This window comes from Dipodomys spectabilis, unplaced genomic scaffold (assembly GCF_019054845.1).
Source record: "Dipodomys spectabilis isolate Male_0828 unplaced genomic scaffold, ASM1905484v1 ptg000512l, whole genome shotgun sequence".
Classification (NCBI taxonomy): Eukaryota; Metazoa; Chordata; class Mammalia; order Rodentia; family Heteromyidae; genus Dipodomys; species Dipodomys spectabilis.
In genome coordinates this window covers 1,655,831-1,681,510 of record NW_024871189.1, presented here as the reverse complement: position 1 = coordinate 1,681,510, position 25,680 = coordinate 1,655,831, and the positions used below count along the sequence as shown (strand labels likewise).

General features: G+C 57.2%; 1 protein-coding gene across 1 annotated transcript in view; it reads right to left on the bottom strand.

Moving 5' to 3' along the window:
* Positions 1 to 321: 321 nt before the first annotated feature.
* Aspscr1 (ASPSCR1 tether for SLC2A4, UBX domain containing) overlaps positions 322 to 25,680 on the bottom strand; it is a 42,490-nt gene continuing 17,131 nt past the window's right edge. Inside the window, exons 5-16 of the mRNA XM_042670029.1 lie at positions 22,985 to 23,042; positions 21,351 to 21,424; positions 20,195 to 20,624; positions 7,108 to 7,247; positions 6,848 to 6,929; positions 5,967 to 6,033; positions 5,257 to 5,319; positions 4,840 to 4,892; positions 1,040 to 1,091; positions 750 to 819; positions 506 to 681; positions 322 to 419 (exon numbers count right to left, since the gene is read on the bottom strand). Of these exons, the coding sequence (XP_042525963.1) occupies positions 406 to 419; positions 506 to 681; positions 750 to 819; positions 1,040 to 1,091; positions 4,840 to 4,892; positions 5,257 to 5,319; positions 5,967 to 6,033; positions 6,848 to 6,929; positions 7,108 to 7,247; positions 20,195 to 20,624; positions 21,351 to 21,424; positions 22,985 to 23,042 (1,279 nt within the window). The 3' untranslated portion in view covers positions 322 to 405. The remainder of the gene's footprint in view (positions 420 to 505; positions 682 to 749; positions 820 to 1,039; positions 1,092 to 4,839; positions 4,893 to 5,256; positions 5,320 to 5,966; positions 6,034 to 6,847; positions 6,930 to 7,107; positions 7,248 to 20,194; positions 20,625 to 21,350; positions 21,425 to 22,984; positions 23,043 to 25,680) is intronic.

Sequence of the window (25,680 nt, the reverse complement as noted above, 5' to 3'; positions counted from 1 at the left end):
TCAAACCTACAGAGGGACTGGCTGGTAGGGACACGGGGGCTTCAGCCAGCTGGGACTGGAGCTGGTTCAGAACGCAGCCACTGGGGCAGCCCTGACTAGGGTGGCACTGTGCCAGGGAAGCCTTCCTTTCTGTCCTAAGGGTGACAAACGAGAGAGCCAGTGGGCTCAGGGCTCTGGCCTGCTCAGGCTTCTTGGGTGGGGGGTCCCCTGAGTCCTTGTTCATGGGAACACAGAACCCAGGACCTGTCCGAGCGGCAGTGGAGAGTTGGGTAGGCGGTGGGTGGTCATCTCTGCAGAAACGACAGTGGTCAGTGGGCGGGCTGAGAGAAGCGCGTCTTTATTCCTGCTCGCGTGGGTGAGTGGAGTCCTGTGGCCAGCGATGGGCACCTTGCTGGCAGCCTGCGCTCACCTCTTGCTGGCTGCAGTGTAAACACACCAGAATGGCCACAGGGCCCTGGGCTCCTGCCTGGCCACCCTGCCCACCCAGCCACTCCCTGACAGGCACCTGGTAGCTTCAGCCACTTGGGCACTTTGCCCAGGCTCCTTCTCACCGGCTGGGCTGTTCCTGGGGCGGGCTCTGGGGGGGGGAGTGCCCCCTCCTCAGCAGGTGGCTCTGACTCCAGGGGTGCAGGCTCGGGGGCTGGCAGTGGGGGTGGGGTCCCAGAAGCCCTGGGCACGTGCCTGGGGGGAGAAGCCACAGCTAGGACGGTGGCGCTGGCTCAGAGGCGCCCGCGGCCCGCGGCACTCACCGAGCCACCAGCACGTCCGCAGCAGACGGGGGGACGGTGTGTTCCAGGAGCCCCGGTTCCAGGTAGAAAGCTTCAGAGGACAGAACCCCCAGACAGATGAAGTCTCCACCTTCCATTCACTCCAGGGGGGGTATATGCAGCAGGTACCCCAGGTTCTAGGGCTGCAGGTCTCCCAAACCCCAGGGGGCCCAGGACTGAACGCCCTCTAGGGTGTCTTGGTTTGGGTGCTGCACGGTCTGGAGTTGGGATGGGGCTGGCTGGCTGGGTCAACAGAGCAGGGCCATACTCACCTGTTGGTTCTTCAGCTCCAAAGTGTACAAGGGCAGCAGGGAAGAGGTTTGCCTGGAGGGGAGGCAGGGGTTCAGGGCAGGCAGCAGACCATCTAGCAGGAGGATCTCAGATGGCCACAGCCTCTCCTCCCCCCCCCCCCCCCCCCCACACACACTGCCCAAGCACTAGTGAGTAGTGAGGAGCTCTGCCTCTTATCTGAACTTTGGTATTTCTCTTTACCTACCTCCTGCCTGGTGGTAGGGCTTTCTCTTTTCTTTTTGCTGGTCCCAGGGCTTAAGCTCAGTGCCTGGGCAAGATCCTTGTTTTTGTACTCAAGGCTAGCACTCTACTACTTGAGCGACAGCTCCACTTCCAGCCTTTTGATAGTTAATTGGAGCCAGGAGCGTCACAGACTTTGCTACCCAGCCTGGCTTCGAACCGTGATCCTCAGATCTCAGCTTCCTGAGTAGCTAGGATTACAGGCGTGAGCCGCTGGCGCCCAGCCCAGAGTCAACTTTCTAACCATTAGTTCAAAGCTCTTGGTGCACTTGGGCTGTGAGTAAGCTTCTAACTAGGAGCCATCCTGTTCCACAGCTGAAGAGAGGCACACTATGTGTGCTTGAACTTGATTGTGATCTCGTGACTAAGAGACATCCTACCCCACCGGTCAGACGGTGGGCGAGGGGTCCGGGGTCAGGATGTCAGCCTCTGATGCACTTCTGACCCTCCACTCCCAGATGGGGGGGGGGGTCCTTCCCTCAGGGTAAGCAAGTATCCAGACCCACGGCCTGGGCTCCAGTCAAAGCCATCGTTTGTGGGCCAGCACCCATCAGTCATAAGCTCCTCCCACCCGCCAAAACAGCCCAGCTGAGAGCCGATCAGAGCTTCCGGAGCCACACCATCCGGAGGGGGCTGTGGACACAGGGCTTCTGTTCAGGGCTGGCTGCTCTGGCCGGGGCAGGGGTGTGGGTAGGGAGCAGGAAAGTGGACTGGGTTGCTTCCTCACACGCTCGGTACATGTCTCCGAGACCTCCCTGACAGACTCCTGGACAGTGGGGTGCTGCCTCAGGGCTGCAACAGCACCCCATGGGGGCTGGGGCTACTTCGTGGCCAAAGGCCAACCAGAAAGCATGCCAGCAAGGGCCGGCCAGCACCCTCCCAGGGAAGGGGCTGCGGTGGCCCGCCAGGGCGCTCTGGCCCACTCTTCCCGTGGCGCTCCAGGCTGCTCAGAGTGCCACAGGCTTGCTGGGGTGGGCCGTGTGGGTGGGGTTGGGGGATGTTAAAAGATTAATAAGAGCAAGCTTCAAAGGCCAGGCCTAAGAACGCCGAAACCTCAGCCCAGCCGGCAGCTGAGCGACACAAACAAGGGCGGTGAGTGCTTTGAAACCCAATTGTGAGGCCGGCCGATCAAAGCCTGTGAGAGGAGCCCGTGGGGTGGGCGGGGGGCTGCCCCAGTGCCCTGGCGAGGGCCGGAAGGAAGCCGGGGAGCCAGGCAGGGGCGCGGGGAGGACGGAGCCTCCCCCAAGTCTGCCGGGCCAAGGCAGACGCACCCACCGCGGGGAGCCCAGCGGGGCTAGGGCATTCCTGGGACCCCCTCGTGGGGCACTGCCTGCAGGCTCCCATCTGCTCTCTGACAAGCTGCCCCCAAGCCGGCCCCCTGCCCCGCAGCACGGGGAGGCACTGCAGGCACTGGGGGCCAAGGCACAAGGAGGGAGAGCACCACAGCTGGCCGAGCACTATGCTCAGCTGTCCCTGCCCTCAAAAGGAACAGAGAGGTGGGGACAGCGGGCTGGCTGGCACGAAGGCTGGTCTGTTTGGGGGATGCTGAACCTCTGTAAGGACCCCAAATGAGCCTTTACTAGTCCTGCGTGCGGCACTTCTTATAACCTGAGAACCCTCGGCTGGGTCCCCTGGGCCCAGTGACTGAGTGGCCCCTCCCCACCCTCAGATGCCACGGGGTCAGCCCTGCTCAGGTACAGAGCAGCCTGAGTTGCTCCGTCCCTTTGCCAGGAAGGGAGCAGGCATCCAAGGGCAAGGGCTAAGGAGCCTGCCCTCCAGCTGCAGGACTCTCTGACTCCTTGTGGGCTAATTCCCAGTCCTGGAGCTTCTTACCTAATCCAGGCTAGGAACTGTACAAGAGCCACAGTCTGGGGCCCACCTCCCCCTCTCCTCCGCCTCTCTACAGGGCCAGCCTAGGGGGCTCCTCCTGTGCCCACCTGAGGTGCCCACCTCAAGCCTTAATCCATTAGCTTGGGTCTCCAGGGTCCCAATCGAAGAGGGGACACGTGAACGGCAAATTACCCTGACCAACAGAAGATTCCACTCCCTGTTGACTCAACAGTCCAAGAAGGCTGCTCTGCCCAGGCCTGGGGCTGAGCCCGGGCCAGGACTCCAAACCCTGGCCCGGCCCTACCTGCCCTCTTCCAGCACACACAAGCACCGACACTGTTAGGAACTTTAAGCCTTGTAGAATCAGAGAGGAAGGACAAGGAGGGACGGCATACAGGTGGGTAACAGCTGGCCAGAAAACAGAGAGCCGCAGACACAAGACCTTGCCGGGCTTTGGTGTTTCCTAGGCGGGCTGGAAGGGACCCAGAGTTTAGGGCTGACCCCACCTGGCTTTAAGCCCTGCCTTACACACCACACACTCCCTCTTCACCAGCAGAGCTTGCCTTGGGGGTCCCTGGAGAGTACTGCTGGTCCCAGGGAGGTGTGAAGAGGAGGTGGAGCCTATGTCCCCACACTCCCTCTGGGCTGATGGGGACCCCCCTGTACTCAGGCCTCCCAGCACTTCTCAGCATTAACAGCAGAGCCCGCCGGGAACATGGAAGCCAAGCTTGCTCCTGCACTGGTGGCTGCTCTCCAGTCAGGACAGCAGCAGGCAGGGACACCACCTGCCAGAGGACAGGAGATGGCTGCTGGTGGCAGGGGGCAGCGTGTCACTAGGAATCAGGCTGGGGTAGGAAGTTCCCCAAGGGCCTCCGGACTGGGCAGGAGGGGGACCTTCCAAATCCAATGTTTATCAAGAGGCTGGCCAGAGTGGAGCGGTGGAGTTGGAGCAGAGAAGCCCGGACGGGAGGGGAGGGGCGGGTGGCTCCCTCCCTCCCCAGGCTCCTCCCCGCAGGCCTGGCTGGGCATCCAGCCTGCCCTGCGCTCCTCAATGGGTGGCAGCTCCGGGCTCCCATGGCCCCCCACCTCTGCGGAGCCCTTCAGGCGCCTCTGTTGTTAATTAAAATATCTGAAGAGACTTTGAAAAGGAAACCATTAGCCAGAGGGGCTAGGGAGGCCCCACTGCTCTCCCAGGGGGCCAAAGGACAGGACATTCATTCCTCCTGGCTCTGTGAGCCGCCAGCAGGGCATGAGATCAAGCGGCCTGAGCAGGCGTGCTCAGGACCTCCAGAGGCCCGGTGGCAGGGAGTGGGGCCAGCCAAGGCACTGCCATTAAGAGACCAGCTGGGGCCGGGGGAGGCCAGGCTCAGGAGGAGGGACAGACCCAGGCCAGCGGCCCCCACTCTTCCTTATGCAGCTCTCCACCGCCCTGCCACCTGGCCGGCAGGGCCCCTTCCTCACTCCTGACAGCCCAGAGCCCAGGACCTGGGGCTGCCTGCTCAGGTCGGCAGGCCAAGCAGTTGGGGCAGGCCCACCCCGCCCTGGGGCCAGGCAGGAAGCGGAGGAGGTTGGAAGCCCGTCAGGAACAACTTCAGAGGCACTCTGCGCCTCTGAATTCACCGGCTCTAAAAGGCTTTATTACCCACAGCAGCTCCGGCCAGACTCCACCCGCCCCCCAGCACCCGCCTGGCACACCCCTCATCCCTCCTACCTGAAAGAGGGTCAGCGTGTGGTCATCCAGGATGGTTTTGGGGGGAGCAATGACTGTGGGGAGAGGAGGTGGGCTGTGTGAGGAAGGCTGTAGGTACCCCTCCACCTCCACAGAGAGCTTGGGACGGGGGCCTTTGGAAAAACCTCTGCAGTGGAGGCTCAGAGGGGCTGCTCCCCAAAGCAGAATCTCCTCCTCCACCTGTCCCCTGCAGCTCTCCTGTCCCCTCCTCCCCCTCCCCTGTCCCCACCCCCTCCCCCGTCCACTTGAACCTGTCAAGTGCCATAGACATCACAGCCCACTTCCCTCCCTCAGGCTACATCCTGCTACGGTATGGACAGCTCAGTTTCCTTGGGGAAATGGCCTGGAGGACCAACCACCAACCAGGCAGCGAAGCAAGTGAGGCCAGGGGTGACTCACACAGGTGGAAGGAGAGTTCAGGGTTCCCCAGGTGACTCCGCACGAAGTCCCGCAGGTCTCCGACTGCAGAGGAGGGAGAGAGCGAGTAGCACTTGCCTACCCCCTCGGAGGCCCCCGGCTGAGCACTTAGCTGGCCTAGGGATGCCAGACAGAAGCGGCCAGGGACACTGCAGACTGCAGATCCCAGCCTGCACACGCAACACTTCTCCCTGGCATCCCGGGTGCTCAGTGGCTAAGCCACTATGCTGTCTGCTGCATAGCGGGGACTCCCAGGAAGTCAGGATCCCCAACTTGCTGGAGAGGCCTGTTCTGCCAGCTCCAGGCCTAGCCAAGGCCAGACAGTGCCAAGCACTTCACCAACCACCTCAACCTGAGCCCTGCCCGATCAGCTACCTTGCCACCACTGTCTTGAGACAGGCCATTCAGGCTCACTCTGACCTAGCCCCTTCCTCTCAGATGGGCTCTGGGTACCTCCTATCCCCTAATGCCCAGAAGAGACAGGAACACAGGCACCCAAACCAGGACTAGGGCCATGGAAAGAGCCAGCCTGCAGAAATGCTGGACATGCAAACACAGCACCATCTTGATGACAGACAGACAGGACAGCCGTCTCCCCCTGCTGGAGCTCACCGGGCAGGGCCACACGCAACCTGTGGCCGGGAAGGCGGGGATCTCCAGGAGCCCCATGCCTCTTCTAGCAACTTGCTCACCTGTCTCACTGGGGCGAAAAAAGCCCTGCAGGATATAGCGGTCAGGAAACAGGACCCTCAGTGCCACCTAGACCAGAAAAGCACAAGTCAGGACCGATCAGAACTGAGCCCTGTACAGGGAGGGAGGGGCCTCCGTGCTCAGCCAGACCCAGGAGCCCTGGCACTGCGCGCGTGCGTGCGTGCATGCGTGCGTGTGTGCTCATTCTGAGACAGGGTCTATGCAGGTCAGGTTGGCTGGAACTCACAAAACTCCTTGATCTCCTAAATGCCGAGATTGCAGACTCTCAGCTAACAGACTTGAAAGCAGACATTCAGTGAACTTTTAAAGAGTGAACACATGTTGCCAGGCACTGATAGCTCATGCCTGTAATCCTAGCTACTCAGAAGGCTGAGACCTGACCATCAAAGTTCAAAGTCAGCCTGGACAGTTACCCACCAAAAACTGAAACTGGAGGTGTGGCTCAAGTGGTAGAGTCCCAGCCTTAAGCAAAAAAGCTAAGGGATAGAATCCCAACCCCTCAGTTCGAGTCCCAGTACTAGAAGAGAGGAAGAAAGAGGGAGGGGGAGGAGGAAGAGGAAGATGGAGGAGAGAGGATTTTTATCATAAAACATTAGCAGATACTATGTTAATTCATAACTCAAGGGGCACAAGGGAAACTGAGGGACAGGCAGTGTGAGCTGGGTTGCATGAGCCACAGTCGCAGAGGGAGCGTGTTGTGGCCACACAGGGTCTGCACAGAAGTCCCCTCTGGGACGCCGCCCTGGGCCCTCACAGAAGTCCCTCTGGGACGCCGCCCTGGGCCCTCACAGAAGGCCCTCTGGGACGCCGCCCTGGGCCCTCACAGAAGGCCCTCTGGGACGCCGCCCTAGGCCCTCCATACCTTTGGGTAGCGCTCTAGCTTCTCCTTCATCCGGGCTTCCCTGAAGGCCTTGGTCACCAAGGGCGCCTCCTCCAGACGCTTCCTGCGGGGGTGGCAGGTGCAGGCTCCCATCAGTGGCCCGGGCCGCTGGGCCCCTCCTGACACCCTCACGTGAGCTCCTCCCCCACCTTTCCGCACCCACACCTGGGTGCGCAGAGGATGTAGGTGTGGGGCCTGGTGGAGGGAGGGCGGCCAATGTGGTGAGGGGCTGGGGCACCTACCGCTCACTCTTGAGTTGGGCCAGGCGTCTCCGCACATCATCTATAGTCACCTCAAAAAACTCGTCAGGCAGCTCTGCTGGCCAGGCCTGGAGCAGGTCTTCCAGGTCGGGGTGGCATACTACAGGGTCGCGGTCCACAGGCTGGGGACAGACAGGCGGCCTTGGCTGAAGTAGCCACGCAGACTCCGGACAAAGGCAGCCCCTGAAGCCCACCTGCCAGCCCGGCCGGGCGGGGCACAGGACAGCGACTAGAGAACCAGACCAGCAGAGCCCAGGAGCATTTGGGGAACGGGTAAGGGGCAAGGAGAACCCCAGGAGCAGGGAGCCAACAAGGAGCAGCACCCCTGTTCTAGGCCACGTCAGGGGCTCCACAGGGAAGGGCAGCGACAGCCAGCAAATTAGAGTGTTGGCAAAAACCCCAAGCCAGCTGCCCCTGCTGCCCCCGCAGCCACAGTTCCACAGCCAGGCTGACTCCAGCGCGCTCGCTGCCCTAGGGAGCCAGCCAGTCCCTCTGTCCACCCAAGGGACAGAGCAAGGGACAGCGTCACTCCTAGTTGGCATCACTGGCAATGAAAATTACAAGGCAGGCCCTTTCCACGTGGGGTGTGGGCGGGAGGCAGTGGGGGATCACACATACACACACACACACCCCTCCTCAGCACTAGGACCAACCACGGAGGAGACACACACACACACACACACACACACACCCCTCCTCAGCACTAGGACCAACCACGGAGGAGACACACACACACACACACCTCCTCAGCACTAGGACCAACCATGGAGGACACACACACACACACACACACCTCCTCAGCACTAGGACCAACCATGGAGGACACACACACACACACCTCCTCAGCACTAGGACCAACCATGGAGGACACACACACACACACCTCCTCAGCACTAGGACCAACCATGGAGGAGCCAAGCCTGGCCAAGGTTCCCAAAGCAGCTGGGTCCCACTCCAAACAAATGTGGGCACGCCACAGCCCGTCCCGAGGATCCCCTTCTAGGCCCAGGCTGATTGGCCCTGCCTAGCATTTAGGGACCAACATCTTCATTGCGTCCACACTGGGGCAGCTGTCTCCAGGGCTGCCCCTCAGCTACTGCTTACAGATGTAGGTCCCTGCGCTCTATGTAGAAACACGGTTCTAGCGTGCGCTGTGGCCAGGGAGCCTCTCTGATCCTGTGCATAGTCCTGGCGCGTGGGCAGGAAGGGATGGCGGAGCCTGAGCAGGCACGCAGGTGGCGGCCAAGGCCCCGAGGGCAGCCCCTCCAAAGCCATAGCCAAGCGGCAGCCACCGTGGATGGTCTGTCTGCACCAGAGTTCTTTGTGACAGGCCGCCAGGCGCCAGCCAGCCCCCGTGGTCGAAATGCCTGCACTCCAGCAGGGCCACCTCTCCCAGGGGAGGGTAGGCAGAGATTCTGATGAGACTTGGGTGGGTTTTGGCCACGTATCTCAGACCCTCCCTTAGAGAAGCAGTCCTAAGGCCAAGATCCACATTGTCTCAAATGCAGAGTACCAGCCTTGAGTGAAAAAGCTAAGGACAGTGCCTAGGCCCTGAGTTCAAGCCACAGTAAAAGGCAGAGGATACAGAATGGGTGATACCACTCTGAGCCTGACCTTCCAGCCAGGGCCTTCTACTCCTGGACAGCAAGGTCAATCCTAAGAATATGACTGCCCTGGGCTCTCAGGGAACATCCCAAGGGCACCAAGAACAGCAGTGGCTGGCACATCCACTGGACAGTGCCCAAGCCCAGATCCTAGGCTGCGGGATGCAATGGGCGGCAGCCGCCTGCTCTGTGCTGCCCAAGGACCACTAAGTGTCAGTCAAAATCCAAACTGACATCTCCCCTTATTTTGAATCCGTCCTCATATTCCCTCTGCTCAGGAAGCCGATCAACTAGGACAAGAGCCCAGGTCCTTTCAGGGTGAGAAAGAGTATTGGCATGTCCCTGCACGCTGGGCTCAAGAGTCCACTCAGAGCAGCTGGGGTGCAGCGTGGAGTCAGTGAGCACAGCATGGGCAGGAGTCCACTCAGAGCAGCTGGGGTGCAGCGTGGAGTCAGTGAGCGCAGCATGTCCACTGGGGCGTGGGCTGGGTGAGCAAGCAGCACCCGGGGACTGGACTTCCTCCATCAACAAGAACAGAGGCAGCCGGGCGCGGTGGCTCACACCTAGAATCCTAGCTACTCAGGAGGTTGAGATTTGAGGGTTTAGGTTCAAAGCCAGCCCATAAGACTTATCTCCAATTAACCACCAACAAGCCAAAAATAGAGCCGTGGCTCAAGTGGTAAAGTGCCAGCCTCGAGAGAACAAGCTAAGGGACAGCACTGAGACCCTGAGTTCAAGCCCCAGTCCCGGCAGCACACAGGGCAGGCTCTATAACTGGATGGCTAGAGAGTGCCATTTGGCCACGGGCGGCAGCTGAGACATGAGGGACACAGCAGGTAAGCTTCCCAGAGCCACTTGGGCAGGAGCCACGGCCGGCAGCTCGGCCAAGGAAGACAGGAGGCCAACAGATCTGAGCCACGCTGGGCCACGTGTACGCATAATGCCCTGCCCAGTGCCCATTCCCATCTACCGTCCCACTATATCTACAGTTTAGTGCTCTGTCCCATCCTAAGGCCTCGGAGATGTTTTTGGAAGGAAGACAGAGGTCAAGGGATGCGGCATGGGGAGAAAAGCACAGTGGAGCTGAGGGCCGCCCAGCCGTGCTGGGACACAGCGGGGTCTCAGGAGAGGCAAGGGGTGGTGCTCTATTCCTCTGCCAGGATGATGCCAAAACTGCACAGGCTTTCCAGAGAACCAGTGTGTTTGTTGTGTGTAACTGATAATGGGGAGGCTCCTGGTGACTGTGAGCTTGGCCTCAGGTGGCTGGCTCCCAAGCCCCAAGTGGTGCTGCCTGAGGACCTGCCTTTGGAGAGCCAGCTGCTGCCATCGGGAGGAAGACTCCGGAGGGCCCTGGGGAAGTGTCTCGGGTCTTACTTAGGCGAGCGAGCTGGGAAGCGCGAGCAGCCACTCTGAGATCTGTGTGTGTTCTGGCATGTTAGGCTTCCCAAACCCTCAATACAAGCCCACTAAGTAGGGGCAGATAAGGAAACTGAGGCACAGAGTGCCTGAGGGGACAGCTAGCATGAGAGAGGAGCTCCGTGGGCTGCTTTGACCCCTGTCACCCTGGGGTCCCAGCCTGCTCCGGGCTGTGCCTCCAGCAAGGGTTTTGCAGAGTGGAAGAAAGGTTCTGCAGAAGCTAGAAGGAGGTGAGACAGGCCAGAGAGGAACGGGATGGGCCGAGGACAGAGGCACAGGTGGCTCCAGGCCCCCTGAACACAGCCATACTGAATCCCCAGCGGCCCCAGCCAGGAAACAGGAAGCCCGCAGAAGCACGCAGGCCCAGGGCCAGGCAGACACCGCTGCACGCCGCATCTAGCCCAAGGGTGGACAGGAGTGGAGCCACTTCACCCCAGGGCCAGCTGGAGAGGGAGTCAGTGACCGACCCCTTTAGGGGAGCAGGAAGAGGACACAGGGTGGACCACTCCAGGCCAGCTGTAGAGGGTCTGGAGGGCACACAAGGTTCTGCTCAAATCACAAGTGACCCCGCTGAGTTTCTTAGCTTTCCTAGTGATTTTCCAGGACACAATGACAAATGGAGGAAAGATCTAAAACTCCTCAGAGGTGACCTCAACCCTGGCTCTGTCAGCTTTGGGGGCTCTTGTTCCTCCTTGCTCACCTCCCCCAGCCTAGCCACAGTGACCACAGCTTTGGAAGGAGGGAATGTGAAGTGCGTTCCCTTGAGGTTCTGCTATTAAGCCAATCACTCTGCAAGGGATGCAGACAGACCTCCTGAGGTACTTCAGAGCTAGGCAGCCCTCACCCTGAAGGCCTGGCAGGAGACAGCTAGCCTGAGCAAGAGGCCAAGACTGGAGGGCAACGCTGGGACAGGTGAGGCTGTGCGTGCGGTGTGGCGCTGCCGCTGAGGACACCAGCTGCGCCCTGCAGCCCGGCCTGCGCGTCCTCTCGCAGCCTCTCAACGCTATCAGCCTGGGCCTGCCGCTGGCAAGTGGGCCACATATGGCCAGAGGTCAGAACAGAAGGCCAGAGAGAGGCAGGAACACTGTCCTTCGAGACCTGATACCTGCATCTTTGGTAGGGAAAGGAGAACCCAGGTCCCAGCCATGCTGGTCTCAGACGTGGAGTGTGATGGAGTGTGAGGCAGTAGAAGCGCTGACGCCAGCCCACCCTGCCGGCTGGGGCGGCCAGGCCCATGCCCACGCACCCCCCTGTGCTCAGCACAGCTCTGCAGCCTGAGCTCTTGCGCTGTGAGCTCGGAGGTGCATTGCCCACGTCCACAGACCCTGTCTGAGATGACCACTGCTGGCTCTTGATGGCACCATGTCTTCACAAACCCAACGGAGGACTGACAGGGCGGTGCACGAGGACATCCTCGCAGCCTCCAGAATCCTTGGAGCCTGGTGATGCCGGGCATGGCGGGAGCCCAGCTGTGACAAGCCAGGCGACGCAGTGTCGACAGGTCCAAACTACAACAGCAAAGGGAAGGCAGCCGTGCCCGTAGGACAGAGTGCCAGGAGACTCGTGGGATGCTCACCAGCATATTCATGGTGCTCCACAAACAGGTCTTCATTTTCTTTTTTTTCTTTTCTTTTTTTTTTTTTTTGTCAGTCATGGGGCTTGAACTCTGGGCCCAGGCACTGTCCCTGTGTTCTTCAGCTCAAGGCAAGCGCTCTACCACTGGAGCCACAGTGCCACTTCCAGTTTTCTAGTGGTTTATTGGAGATAAGAGTCTCACAGACTTTCCTGCCAGGGCTGGCTTTGAACCACGATCCTCAGATCTCAGCCTCCTGAATAGCTAGGATTACAGGCGTGAGCCACCGGCACCCAGCTTCATTTTCTTTTAATTGTCCATCTTCCCTACCATGAGCACAAATTACATCTCAGAGAAATGAGATTGCTTTCTGTTTGGGACAGCACTGAGATCTGAACTCAGAGCTTCACTGTTGGTGGCAATCGCCACACCTCTGGAAATGTTTGCTTTCACTACTTTTCAGTGAGGGTTTCACAGTTCTGCCCGGGCCGGCCTGGGTATAACTCTCCTGTGACACACATCTTTTCAGTGGTGGACATGGGAGTCAATTTCACAAGCATACTGCCTCGGCTGGACAATCCTCCCCATCTCTGCCTCCCAAGGAGCTAGGCCCACACCCATGAGTCACTATGCTAGCTGACAAGTTGGCTTGTTTTTTTAAAAGAACAAGCCAAGAACTTCCAGAGATGGGGGGTGGGGATCACAATTTCAGGATAGCCCATGAAAAAAATGTTTACCAGAAGCCAGGCACCAAATTCTCTTGTTTGTAATCCTACTTATCCAGGAGGAAGAGATTCAGAGGATTGTGGTTAAAAGTCAACCCAGGCAGAAAAAAAAACAAAAAAACCCAAGAAGGTAGGTGCCAGTGGCTCAAATAACTAGTTATTTGAGAAGCAGAGAGAGCTCTGAGGATCCCAGTTTGAAGTCAGACTGGGCAGAAAAATCCATGAGACTTTTATTTCTAATTAACTTCCAAAAAGAGTGATAAAGCAGGCTTTACCAGAAAAAAGCAAGAGCCAGGCTCCAGTGGCTCATGCCTGTAATACTAGCTACTCAGGAGGCTGAGATCAGGAAATTGAAATTACACACACACAGGAAATTGAAATTACACACACACACACACACACACACACACACACACACACACACACACACACACACACACACACACACACACACACACACACACACACACACACACACACACACACACACACACACACACACACACACACACACCCCTCCAGAGCAAAAACAGGGCTGGAAACTTTGCTTATGAAATATAGTGCCTGCCTAAGTGCCCTAAATTCAAATCCTATTACCACCAAAAAAGAAAAAATGAGGACGAGGAAGAAGGGAAAGCTAAACCTCAGATCTCAGTCTCCTGAGTAGCTAGGATCACAGGTGTGAGCCGCCAGTGGTGGGCCAAACCTGCCCATTTTGAAGTAACATGCGGTGCAGTGGCTGGGTTTTTATCTCCCTGGATAAAGATCATGAATAATTCCCCCAAAGCAATGTGATGGTCCATGCAGGCTGTGGTACTAACGCTCTCATCCACACGGCCTAGTCTGGTTGGTGCTCCGGGGGTCCCAGAAGGACCATCACCAGAGGGAGGGCAGGTCACACGCACACAGACTGGGAGTTTGGGCCACGTGGGGTGCTCCCTCTGCAGAGCACCCTTCATCACAGCTGCAGTGGGCTACTTCTGGTGCACAAACACCTGCCAGCCACCAGGCTGCAAACACAGACACTTGGTTGGCCATGTGGAAAGCTGCTGAGCCATCTGCCAGCAAGTCTTCGTGGCCTTACCAACTACGGCACAGCCATGACTCGCAAACCCGCAAACCCTCAAAGCTTGAGACTGTCCAAATACCTGCTGAGCACCCAGGAGCCATGGCTGACCATGGAAATATCAGAACAAGAGGCCCGAGACCAAGGAGAGAAGAGGCAGCATAGCCATGGAGGCCTAACCATCGGCACTGACTCCAGTCCAGGTCCTCCAAGGGTTCCTGCTGATCAGATATGGCAGCCACTGCCCTGCCCAGCAGGTTGACACTCACTAAATTTAGCATCACAACCCATTCCTCACTCCCCATGTCTCAGACAAGCTCCTCCCAGACCTATGAGTAGTAATGGGTTTAGTCAGGGTTAGGTAGTGGGTATGGAATATGGGGGGACAGAGAGGCCAGCCTGTGTGCTGAGGAAAGCCATGGGGGGTTGGGGGGTGGGGGAGGAGACAGGCCTGCGGCCCAGGCAGCGCCAGTCCGGCTGGGAGGACCCAGAGCCTTTGATCAGGGCTGACACACTCATGCCAGCTGCTGGGGAGGCGGCAGGCATGGAAGGGGGCGGTGTCTACTGGATCAGCCTAGCTGCAAGGTGGCCTCCTGGGCTATGGAGGGACTTCAAAGGACAGGGCTAGGGGGCGTCGGCGGCCCCAGCCTCTCCCTGAGCCGGGTTCTGATCGCCAGTAAAACTACCTTCTAATAATTAATGTCTGACATCAAAGGCAGGAGCCGCCCGGCTCTGTGAACCATCCCAGGCCTCAGCAAGGACCTGCCTGCCTGTATTTTATCCTGTCTCTTTCTTCTAAGTCTTTATTTAAATCCAAAAACCACACACAGGCAAAACATTAATGGGAAACTTGGAAACTCTTTTTGATTACCAAAGTATACCTTTGAAGTTCCCCCAAAAAGTTCTGTTTTGTTCACGTCCCCTCCCCCCAAGACTGCATAAGGACACAAAGCAGACGCGTGTCGTTGCTGGCCTTCTGGGTGTGGGGCTGTTGGTGACAGGAGGCACCCGGCCGTGCAGCGGGGCGGGGGGCACTCCACAATCAATCTGCTGCCCCTCCCTCACAGATCAAAGGCCAGTGGGGGAGGTGCTCAGGGCACAGGCACGCTCCTCAGGGAGAGCTGGCTGGGGCTGGGACCAGGGGCTGCGCTGGGACCCTGCCTGGGGACTGCCACTGCTGCCTGGCCAGCTGACCGGCCACCTCCTCTTCAGCTGCGGCTCTCCGCACGCCACAGGGCCCTGCCCATGTCCCCACAGAAGGCGCAGTGGGCCACGGCTGGTCCTGTTAAGGCAGGGACAGACACTAAGCCACCCCGAGGCCAGTAAATCCAGAGTCCTCAGGAGGAGTGAGCCAGGAGTCTGGGGGCCTCACACTGGCCCCGACATCATAGAGGCACAAATCAGAAGAGTCACAGAACGGGGAGGACCAGATGCCCAAGCTGCATCACACCAGGATGCGCCACGCTGAGACTTAAGGCCTTTTATCCAGTGATCCCTCCCCACTCAGCACTCAGCAAGGCCTCGTGGGGACAGCTTGAGGTTCAGGATTGGGGGACTGGAGGAGAGCGACCACACCACCCTGCAACCATCTCTCCACGCCTCCAAGCTGTGTGGCCAGGAGCGAGGACTGTATGCAGAAGTGACCAGAGCGAGAGCAATGTGTAGTACTCACCGGCACCATGATGTCACCCACCAGACACTCCCCTCCCTGTCCGAGGCCCCTGGCGCCGGCCCCCAGTAGGGACTGGACTGCTGTGCTCTTTGTGTGACCATGTACCAGCCGCCCAGCTCATAGCCCACCACAATACTGTCCTCAACGCTGCTGGATCCCAGGAGATCCCTCTGCCTCTCAGGGACCAAGTGAGGCCTTGTGCCACAGCTCCCAAGATCAGAGTGAGGGGCCAAGAAGCCACGGAAAGGGGACCAGCAGGACGTAGGAAGCTGCAGGTCCCCGGAGGCCTCTCCATCCACTCCACAATGATCAGTGGCCCTCCAACAGTAGACACGAAAACCAGGAAGAAAATATAAACATGAAGACCAACTCTCCTACCAAGGGAGCTTCCACCCCAGGTGCCAGTGACTCAGGCCTGCCATCCTAACCACTCAGGAGGCTGTGATCGAGGGATCGCAGTTCCAAGTAAGCCCAGGCAGGAAAGTCCTTATCTTCAAATAACTGCCACAAAAGCAAGTGACCAAAAGCTAGCCTTGAGCACAAAAAGTTCAAGGACTCCATCGAATATAAAAAGCTTTCTATGAGGGGGGGAGACTGCTGTGAACAAGAGCTCTATGGACACCAAGCAAAACCACCAGACACAGGACCGCAATCAGGGCTCCATGGACACAAAAACTACCAGACAGAGAATGGCTCTCAGTCCCCAGTAAGAAACCAGACACGCCAGGCACCAGTGCCCCTCACCTGTCATCCTAGCTACTCAGAAGCTACTGAGAGCTGAGGATGGCAGTTCAAAGCCAGCCCCTCACCTGTCATCCTAGCTACTCAGAAGCTACTGAGATCTGAGGATCGCAGTTCAAAGCCAGCCCAGGCAGGAAAGGCTGTGAGACTCTAATCTCCAATAAACCACCAGAAAACTGGAAGTGGCACTGTGGATCAATTGGTAGAGAGCTAGCCTTGAGCTGAAGAGCTGAGGGACAGCGCCCAGGCCCAGAGTTCAAACCCTGTGACTGAGCACCCCTCCAAAAAAAAAAAAGAAAGAAAGAAAGATGAAAGTGGAGCTATGGCTCAAATGGTAGAGTCTAGCCTTGAGTGAAAAAGCTAAGGCCCAGGCCCTGAGTCCAAGTCCTAGGATTGTCATGAAAGAAAGAAAGAGGGGGGGGAGGGAGAGAAAGGAAAGGAAGAAAAAGAAAGAAGGGAGGGAGGGAGGGGAAGGAAGGAAAGAAGGGAAGAGGAGGGAGGGAGAGAGGGAGGGAAGGCAAGGAGGGAGAGAAAGAGGAGGAGAAGGAGGAAGAAGAAGAAGGAGGAGGAAGAGAAGAAATCAGACACCATGAAGTATCTTCCCCCCCCCCCCTTTTTTTTTTGGTCAGTCTTGAGGCTTGAGCTCAGGGCCTGGGCGCTGTCCCTCAGCTCTACACCTCAAGGTGAGCACTCTATCTCTTTGAGCCACAGCACCATCTCCAGTTTTCTGGTGGTTTATTGGAGATAAGAGTCTCATGGACTTTCCTGCCTACCCTGACTTTGAACAGTGATCCTCAGATTTCGCCTCCTGAGTAGCTAGGATAACAGTTGTGGCGACTCTCTCCCACCTAGGAAAAGAGAAATCTCAGAAAACTAGAAATGGCAACTTCTTAGCTTGAGGGATGCTGTTTAGAGTGTACATCGTGACGAGGGCATCCATGAGAATGCTCTACTCCACAAGTGCAGAAGCCCAGAAAAAAAGAGAAACCTGCATGAGTTACAGATGTCCTCTAGGGGAGCTGATAAAGGCCTGCCTGTCACCCGTGACAGAAGCCATGGCCCTGTCCTCCCCTCCAAAGCACCCACAGAGTCTGCAGGAGACGCCCATGGAGGAAAGTTGGAGTCTACACCAAAAGACAGAACAAGCTGGGCATGATGATGCACACCTGTAAGGATGAAGCAGCAGGATCTCCACTTCCAGGCCAGTCCCCGCTGTTTATCAAAACTGTCTCCAGAAAACAGAAAGAGCATGGGAGGAAGCATGAGGTCCACTGACAAGGAGAATCAACCACTCAAACACTAGCCAGTACAACGTGAACCGAGACCATGTCCAACTGAAGCCTGAGGCTTCAGCAAACATTCTGACATTCATTTGGAAGTCCTTGAAGAGACAAGACACTTTTGACAAAGGAAGGCCAAGAGATTCTTGGCCATCACCCCAGGACTAGCAAAGGCGGCAGCCACGTGGGGGAGGACCAGAGTCCCGGAGCAGGAGCTGTAGGCATCTGTGTGGCTGGCTGGCAGCGGCGCCAGCACAGTGGGTCAACATGCAGAGCAAACCAGCAACAGAGCTTCACGCTGCAGAAAGGTAACCCTGAGAGAGACCACTTTGTGAAGAGCACATGCACAGAGCCAAGAGAAGAAAGTGCCAGAAGACACGGCCCTGACCCTGGGTCATGAAGTACTAAGACTCCAAAAGCAAGCACAAACCATTGCTATGGATTGATGAGCACTGGGAAGGTGGCTCAGGGGTAGAGCGCTTGCCTTGCATGCATGAGGCCCTGGGTTCGATTCCTCAGCACCACATAAGCAAAAAGAAAAAAGCCAGAAGTGGCGCTGTGGCTCAAGTGGTAGAGCGCTAGCCTTGAGCTGAAGAGATGAGGGACAGCGCCCAGGCCCAGAGTTCAGGCCCCACGACCGGACCCCAAAACAAACAAACAAAAAACCCAAAAAAACTAGCTCAGGCAGAAAACTCTATGAGACCCTATCTCCAAAAATAGCCAGCAAAAAGCCAAGCTAAGCCAGGTGCTGGTGGCTCATGCCTGTAATCCTAACTGCTCAGCAGGCTGAGATCTGAGGACCAAGGTTCAAAGCCACCCGGGCAGGAAAGTCTGTGAGACTCTTATCTCCAATAAACCACTAGAAAACCGGAAGTGCTGCTATAGCTCAAGTGGTAGGGCACTAACCTTGAGCTGAAGAGCACAGGGCCCAGGCCCAGAGTTCAAAAAAAAAAGAAAAAGAAATGACTGGCAATGACCCATACCATACCTCCTGGCTAGGCCATTAAGCACACAAAGATGAGAAGGCGGATACACAGGCAGCACAGCTCAGAGGAGACACGATGCCATACACAGGCAGCACAGCTCAGAGGGGACACGATGCCATACACAGCTCAGAGGGGATACGATGCCATACACAGCTCACCACAGCTCAGAGGAGATACGATGCCATACACAGGCACCACAGCTCAGAGGGGACACGATGCCATACACAGCTCACCACAGCTCAGAGGAGATACGATGCCATACACAGCTCACCACAGCTCAGAGGGGACACGATGCCATACACAGCTCAGAGGGGACACGATGCCATACACAGGCAGCACAGCTCAGAGGGGACACGATGCCATACACAGCTCACCACAGCTCAGAGGGGACACGATGCCATACACAGCTCACCACAGCTCAGAGGAGATACGATGCCATACACAGCTCACCACAGCTCAGAGGGGACACGATGCCATACACAGCTCAGAGGGGACACGATGCCATACACAGGCAGCACAGCTCAGAGGGGACACGATGCCATACACAGGCAGCACAGCTCAGAGGGGACACGATGCCATACACAGGCAGCACAGTTCAGAGGGGACACGATGCCATACACAGCTCACCACAGCTCAGAGGGGACACGATGCCATACACAGGCAGCACAGCTCAGAGGGGATACGATGCCATACACAGCTCAGAGGGGACACGATGCCATACACAGGCAGCACAGCTCAGAGGGGACACGATGCCATACACAGCTCACCACAGCTCAGAGGGGACACGATGCCATACACAGCTCACCACAGCTCAGAGGGGACACGATGCCATACACAGCTCACCACAGCTCAGAGGGGACACGATGCCATACACAGGCAGCACAGCTCAGAGGGGACACGATGCCATACACAGCTCAGAGGGGATACGATGCCATACACAGGCCCTTCTGCAGAGGTGACCCTGCAGGAACATTATCAGGACAGCAGAAAAATAAGACTTGGACAAGTGGGTCCAGGTGATAAATCCAACTAGGAGCTCAAAGATGGACCCAGAGCCAGGCACCAGTGGCTTACGCCTGGCCTGTAATCCTAGCTACTCCGGAGGTTGAGATCTGTGGTTCAAAGCCAGGCAAGGCAAGAAGGTCTGAGACTCTCATCTCCAATTAACAAGCAAAGGAAAACAAACAAACAAACAAAAAGCAACCACAACACCTGGAAGTAAAGCTGTGGCTCAAGTGGTAGGGCACCAGCCTTAAGTAAAAGAAGCTCACAAACAGGCTGAGAGCTCAAGCCCCAGTATCAGCACGCGTGCACACACACACAGTTAAGACAGAACGCTGTCTGCCAGATGGGTTGAACAGGTAGGCTGCCACAGTGTACTGCGTGCAATACACTCAATACAGGCTGAGACACGGGAGAGGCAGAAATCCATAGCGGATGTCCCGCCAGACAAACAGCCGCTGGTGCAGCAATTCACAGGGGATTGGGGAAGCCATTTTCTCCTCCCAGCTGAGTTTAACTATGACCAACAGTAATTTCCAGGGGAAAGAAGTCCCTACCAGCCAAGCCAAAGTCCTTCTACTTAGCTTCCAATGTCTGCTAAGGAAAATCTGCCAGTCGTAAACTGTCCACGCATGGCTCACATGTGGCTTAGCTCAGGACGAGACATTTGCCGTGGGAGGTACAGTCGATGCTCAAAGCCACCCTCATCAGGTCAAGAGCCCCATCAAAACCTCCTGACGGGGTAAGGATAGACCTGGCTGCGATGAGTCCCTGTGCGGGGCAGACCCTGCTTCACACCCAGGGAGGCAGGCGGAGAGACAGGTGGGAGCGCCCCAGGGTGACAGCCCCGTGAGCACGCCTTCACCAGCGCCTATCTGACTCCATGCGTACTTCAACTGACGCTCTCAACAGAGCACAGCCACGTGGGAGGAGATGCCATCAAGCACCCGACTGGCCCGAGTCTCAGGTGCTACCCAAGGCCCACCACCCAGCCCATCTCTTACCATTTCTGGGTCCTGCTGGAGCTCTTCACCAGCCTTTGACTTCTTGGGCTTGGAAGGGCCTCCGGGGCTGGAGAAGGTCTTAGGTGACTTGGCGGAAGGTGACACCAGAGGCCTTGAGGGACCAGAAGGGCCGCCCAGCCTCTGTCCCCCACCAGAGAAAGGAGCGAAGGGGACAGGTGCGGGCTCCTTGGCACTCTGCTTTGCCTGAGCATCCACTGGCTTTGGGCCACCCAAAGGGCCAGTCCCTGCAGTGCCTGTGTCTCCCTGGTGACTCAGGTCGCCCTTGCTGAGCTCCCCAGAGCTCAAGGGGAGCAGAGGGCCGCTGGACGCCTGGTCCGCCGACACAGAGCAGGTTGGGCTTCCTGGTGTCTTGCTCCTGCTGGGCCCAGCCTCCTGCTTGTTTGTGGAGTCACACTGCTTCATGACAAACCTAAATGAGAGCCGGAAAGAGACAGAGACGCCAGGCTGTAACGCTTCCTCTTCTATCCTCTGAGAGCAAGCGCCGCACAGCCTCTCCCTAAACCCATGCCATCTTCTCACCATGGAGAAAAGGGTGAGAAGCCAGCACTGAGCCGCTGCAGCCTAGAGCGGCCAGTGCACCGCACACACTCTGGGGCGTGTTTTCGCTTTATTATTATTTTTTTTTTTTTGCCAGTGCTGGGGCTTGAGCCTGGGCGCTGCCCCTGAGCTGCTTCTGCTCACAGCTAGCACCCTACCACTAGAGCCACAGCGCCACCTCCGGCCTTTTCTGTGTATGTGGCGCTGAGGAGTGGAGCCCAGGGCTCCGTGTGTGCTAGGCAAGGGCTCTCATTAAGACGCCTTCCCAGCCTGCTCCTACTTTTCAAATACCCCTCACCAACTTTTGTTTTTGTTTTTGAGAGAGGGTCCTGTCGTGTACAGAGGCCAGCCTCCCAAGTGCTGGGATTACCAGTATGTGCTATCTTTTTTGCACTACGAGGGTTTGAACTCAGAGACTTATGCTTGCTAGGTAGCAAGCTTGCTATCACTAGAACCACGCCTCCAGCCCTTTTAGCTTTATGTATATTTCAGATAGGAACTTGCTCTTTTGGATGGGCTAGCCTGTAGATAGGATTACAGGCATGAGCCACCAGACTCAGCTGTTTTTCTCTGAGATGTCTGAGAGAGCCGTCTCTACCTGAGGGTGGCACTGCCCCCTGTGAGGCCCAAGGACTGCAGCGTTGTGCTCTGCAGGGCAGCTCCGCCAGTCACCTGCAAGGAAAGCAAAGGACCCTCAGATCCTCCTCTCGTGAGCTCGGCAACAAAGCCCCTACCAGGCATGGACTAAGGCCTTGCGGCACATGTCCTTCTTCTCCCAGGCCCCCCATCTGCCCCGACAGTCCATGTGCTGTGACACCTGCAGTGTGTCTGGCCTGCAGCTGGGGACGAGCCACTGAACATCTGTCCTCCAACCCAGCCTGGCCGCCTCAGCTGAACGGGGACACCCAGCAAAGGCTGGGAAGGGAAGAGCAAGCTGGGTTGGGGACACCCTGCAGCCCTGAGACCTACTGATAGCTGGCAGCCAAGTGGATAAGAGAAGTGGAATGTGCACAGGGACAGGGGGGTAGAGATACACAGATTGCTTTGTGACAAAACTTCCCTAGGGCAAGGTGAACAGAATGTAGACCCCATGCCCCTCACCAACACTAGCTGGTTACTCCCTACGCACCAAGCCCCAGAGCCGCTGTGGCAGGCACAGCTGCTGGGCCTCCTGCAGCAGTGTGTTGCTAAGGGAGGGGCCCCGGGTCTCTTCCCTGCCCCTAACAGCCCCAGACTCTGCACATCCACATCCACCTGCCTCATGGCCTGCTGAGCTATAGGCCCAAGTCAGAATGCCCAGCCTCACAGTCCCCACTGGCCTGGCCTAGGTAAGGGCACCCTGCCAGCATCTACCTGACCACAGCCACATCACCTCCTCTTCCACATCCAGACTCAGCTGTCTTTCAGGCTGGCGATGCCTAGAACAAAGTATCCTCCCTCTAGGTCCTCCCACGCCCGCATAGGGGTCACTCCTGACGCCCAGCCTAGATCAGAGGGTTCAGGCCTGGCTGGTCATGTCCCCCGAGTTCATGTTGGCCCTGCAAAAACTGCCTCCAGAGCTGACAGGCCCTCCTAAGGCCGGAATCCATCATCACTAGCATAGCATGGCAGCCAGAATGCCAAGCAGGACAGATAGGCCGGGGTTCCTTAGATCCCATGGTCCATTTCCTCCCAGGGAGGAAGCTAGCCAGCATGGCCTCCCGCTTCTCCACACAGTTCTGGTTGGAGGACCATGACTGAGGGTATGGGGAAATCTCATATACACCAGGGCCTTCCCAGAGACCCCTCAGGGACAGCACACCGCCACCGGGGCCTGGACAGGGCCCTGGGCCAGGGGAGAAACAAAAAGGGCCTGTGAGACTCAGGGAGGCACTAGAAAGGTCCCATCACTGTGGGCGGGGCCGTAGACAGACAGGGCCTCGCTTCCAGGCTCTGCCTCTGCTATGCTGTGCTCACTTTTGAAAAAGATCAAAACACGGAGCAAAGCAAATATTTACTAAAATGGAACCACTTTTGTGACTCCTGGGCTTTGAGAGAAGCTGAGAAAACAAACAGGACGCCGAGGGAGGCTGGGCGCAGCCCGGGCGGGCGGCTGTGCTCCAGCTCCAGCAGAGCCGGCTGTTCTGCTCTTTTTCCATAAAACACATCACGCTTTCAGGAGCTGTCGCTCCGCCGGGACTTTGAAGCGGGCTGGCTGGCTGGCGCGGGAGGGGACAGGAGGGCAGCACCCACCTCGTCTCTCATGAACACGCACATGGGGGTCGCCTCACCAGGCTGTTGCAGACACTCCCTGGAAGGAAAGAACACATCAGAGGCCCACTGCTCGAGACAGCAGGGACCCAGAAACCCAGCCGAGGCAGCCCGCCCCAACCCTCCCAGATCCCCAAAACCACCAACAGCTGAGTAGAACCTCAGTTCTTGGCCCGTGGCCAGGGATTCCTCCCACTTCTTCTCTCTTTGAGGTTGGACCCCACAGCCAACAAGGGACAAGCCCAGCTACCACCCCCCTGCCCATACCACGCGACTCACTGCTAACAGGAATGTGTCCAACTATACACGCATGCCTGTAATGTCCTAAGGGTTCCGGGGTCTGACTTCTGTCTGGAGATGCCATTAAAAGGGTCTCTGACCTCCAGGAAGACAAGCTCAGGACATAAGGGAGGACAATGTCTTCTAGAATGGCTGGAACTTCAGATCATGACCTATGCCATGCCCTGGAGTCATGTTCCACCATTGGCACCAACTACATTCTAGCTAGATGACCTCAATCCAAATCTCCGCTCTGCTTGGATGTGGAAAGTAGCAGTGACACCTCTCACGAGCCACAACCAGACAACCGTGGGATCAGCTCCTGTAGAGCCTGTTACACATGAAGCAGCAATGTCAGCCTGGACAGTACTTGGATACAGAGCACGCTGAGCTACTTGGTTGCTGGGGACACAGGACAAGGATGGAGAGCAGGAAATAGCTAGGAAGTGCCGCAGACAGACGGAATGTGCTGTGGGCGCCCTTCTGCGTACTCCCCCCGCCGCCAATCCTAGCACCCACCTGGGGTCGCTAAGGATCCGTACCAGGGCCCACTGTCCACTCTCCTCCACACAGGGCCATGAGCAGACATGCAGTCCCAGGAAGCTGGACCTGCACAGACTGTCACCCACCAGACCCAGGGTGATGGGGAGCTGCCCCCTCCAAGACATGGAGCATTTCCATTGCTGATACCCAGGACAGCTGAAGGAAAAGTTTATTCCTATATCTTCTGACACATCATTGTAAAATTCACCTTCAAAGTAACAAAAGCCCATCCTTTCCAGGAAAGGAAGCAGAGGACATGGGCCCATGGGCAGGGTCCAGCAGAAAAGGAGGCTGAGATTCTGGCAGGCCTTGTGGCTGCCATGATCCAAAGAAAGACATAGCCAGGAGGGGAAGACACAGGACCTGAGAGGGGACTCAAAGAGCAGGACATTTCCGGGCACCGGTGGCTCACACCTCTAATCCTAGCTACTCAGGAGGCTGAGATCTGAGGATTGCAGTTAAAGCCAGCCCGGGCAGGAAAGCCTGTGAGACTTTTTTTTTTGGTCGGCTGTGGGGCTTGAACTCTGGGCCTGGGCGCTGTCCCTCAGCTCTTCAGCTCAAGGCGAGCGCTCTACCACTTGAGCTACAGCGCCACTTCCGGCTTTCTGTGGTTTTATTGGAGATAGGAGTCTCACGGTCTCTCCTGCCCGGGCCGGCTTTGAACCACGATCCTCAGATCTCAGCCTCCTGAGTAGCTAGGATTACAGGCGTGAGCCACCAGCGCCCAGCGCCTGTGAGACTCTTATCTCCAATTAGCCACCAGAAAACCACAAGTGGCGCTGTGGCTCAAGCCCCATGACTGACAAAAAAAAAAAAAAAAAAAGAAAGAAAAAAAAGGTCAAAACACAGGGTACAAACACCAAGCAAAGCTGGGCCTGAAGAGGGCAGGCCTGGGAGAGAGGATAGCATGTCCAGTTACGAGACGTGTACGTGGCATGTTCTCGAAGGAGATCACTTTCAATCTCCACTGTGACTGTCTCCTGGTCAAATGTGCATCAGCAAAATTTCCTTCACTTCCCTTCTTTGCTTGTGTTCTTGTGTGCTCCCCATTCCTGAGGGCTTGCTGGGCCCCGCGTGCCAGCCTCTCGTGCCTGCAGAGGCCTGCACCATCCTGGGAAGGCCCACGGGCTCAGAGAGAATGCGAAACCCACCCCTCAAAGCCAGTCTGGTGCCCCTGCGTGAAGGGCCAGTCGGCCTGCAGAAGCCTGGCCTCATGAACCAAGACACAAATGCCTGTTAGATCCATCCTCTTTTGGGGGAGGGCGGGGGGGAGGCGCCCTGGGGTAACTCCGGGCCTGGGCGCTGTCCCTCAAGCTCTTTAGCTCAAGACAAGTGCTGTACCACTTGAGCCAAAGCACCACTTCCAGTCTTCTGGTGGTTTACTGCAATCCTCAGCTCTCAGCCTCCAGAGCAGCTAGGATTACAGGTGTGAGCCATCAGCACCCAGCTCCATCCTCTCTTAAAAAGACCTGGCCCAAAGAAATCCCTACGGCCCTTGGGCTAAGGCCAGGCTCATGAAGCTCCTCCTTCTGAAGCCACAAAAAAAAGGAGAAAACTCAGCCCAGAAAGACAGTACCTAGAAGGAGGGAGATAGGGCCGGAAAGGAAGACGAGGTGCTGAGTCTTCCTCTCACACATCACACATCTGAAAGCTGCATCTGTACCTCACTTCGAGCTCCTTTACCTCACTGGTAAGCACTGCCTGGCAGTCCCAGGAACTGCACTAGAGCCCAGTACTTATTAAATAGGCACTCTACCACCTGAAATAATCAACATTTTTCTTTTCTTGTTTTTTTTTTTTTTTTTTGGTCGGTCGTGGGGCTTGAATTCTGGGCTTGGGTGCTGTCCCTCAGCTCT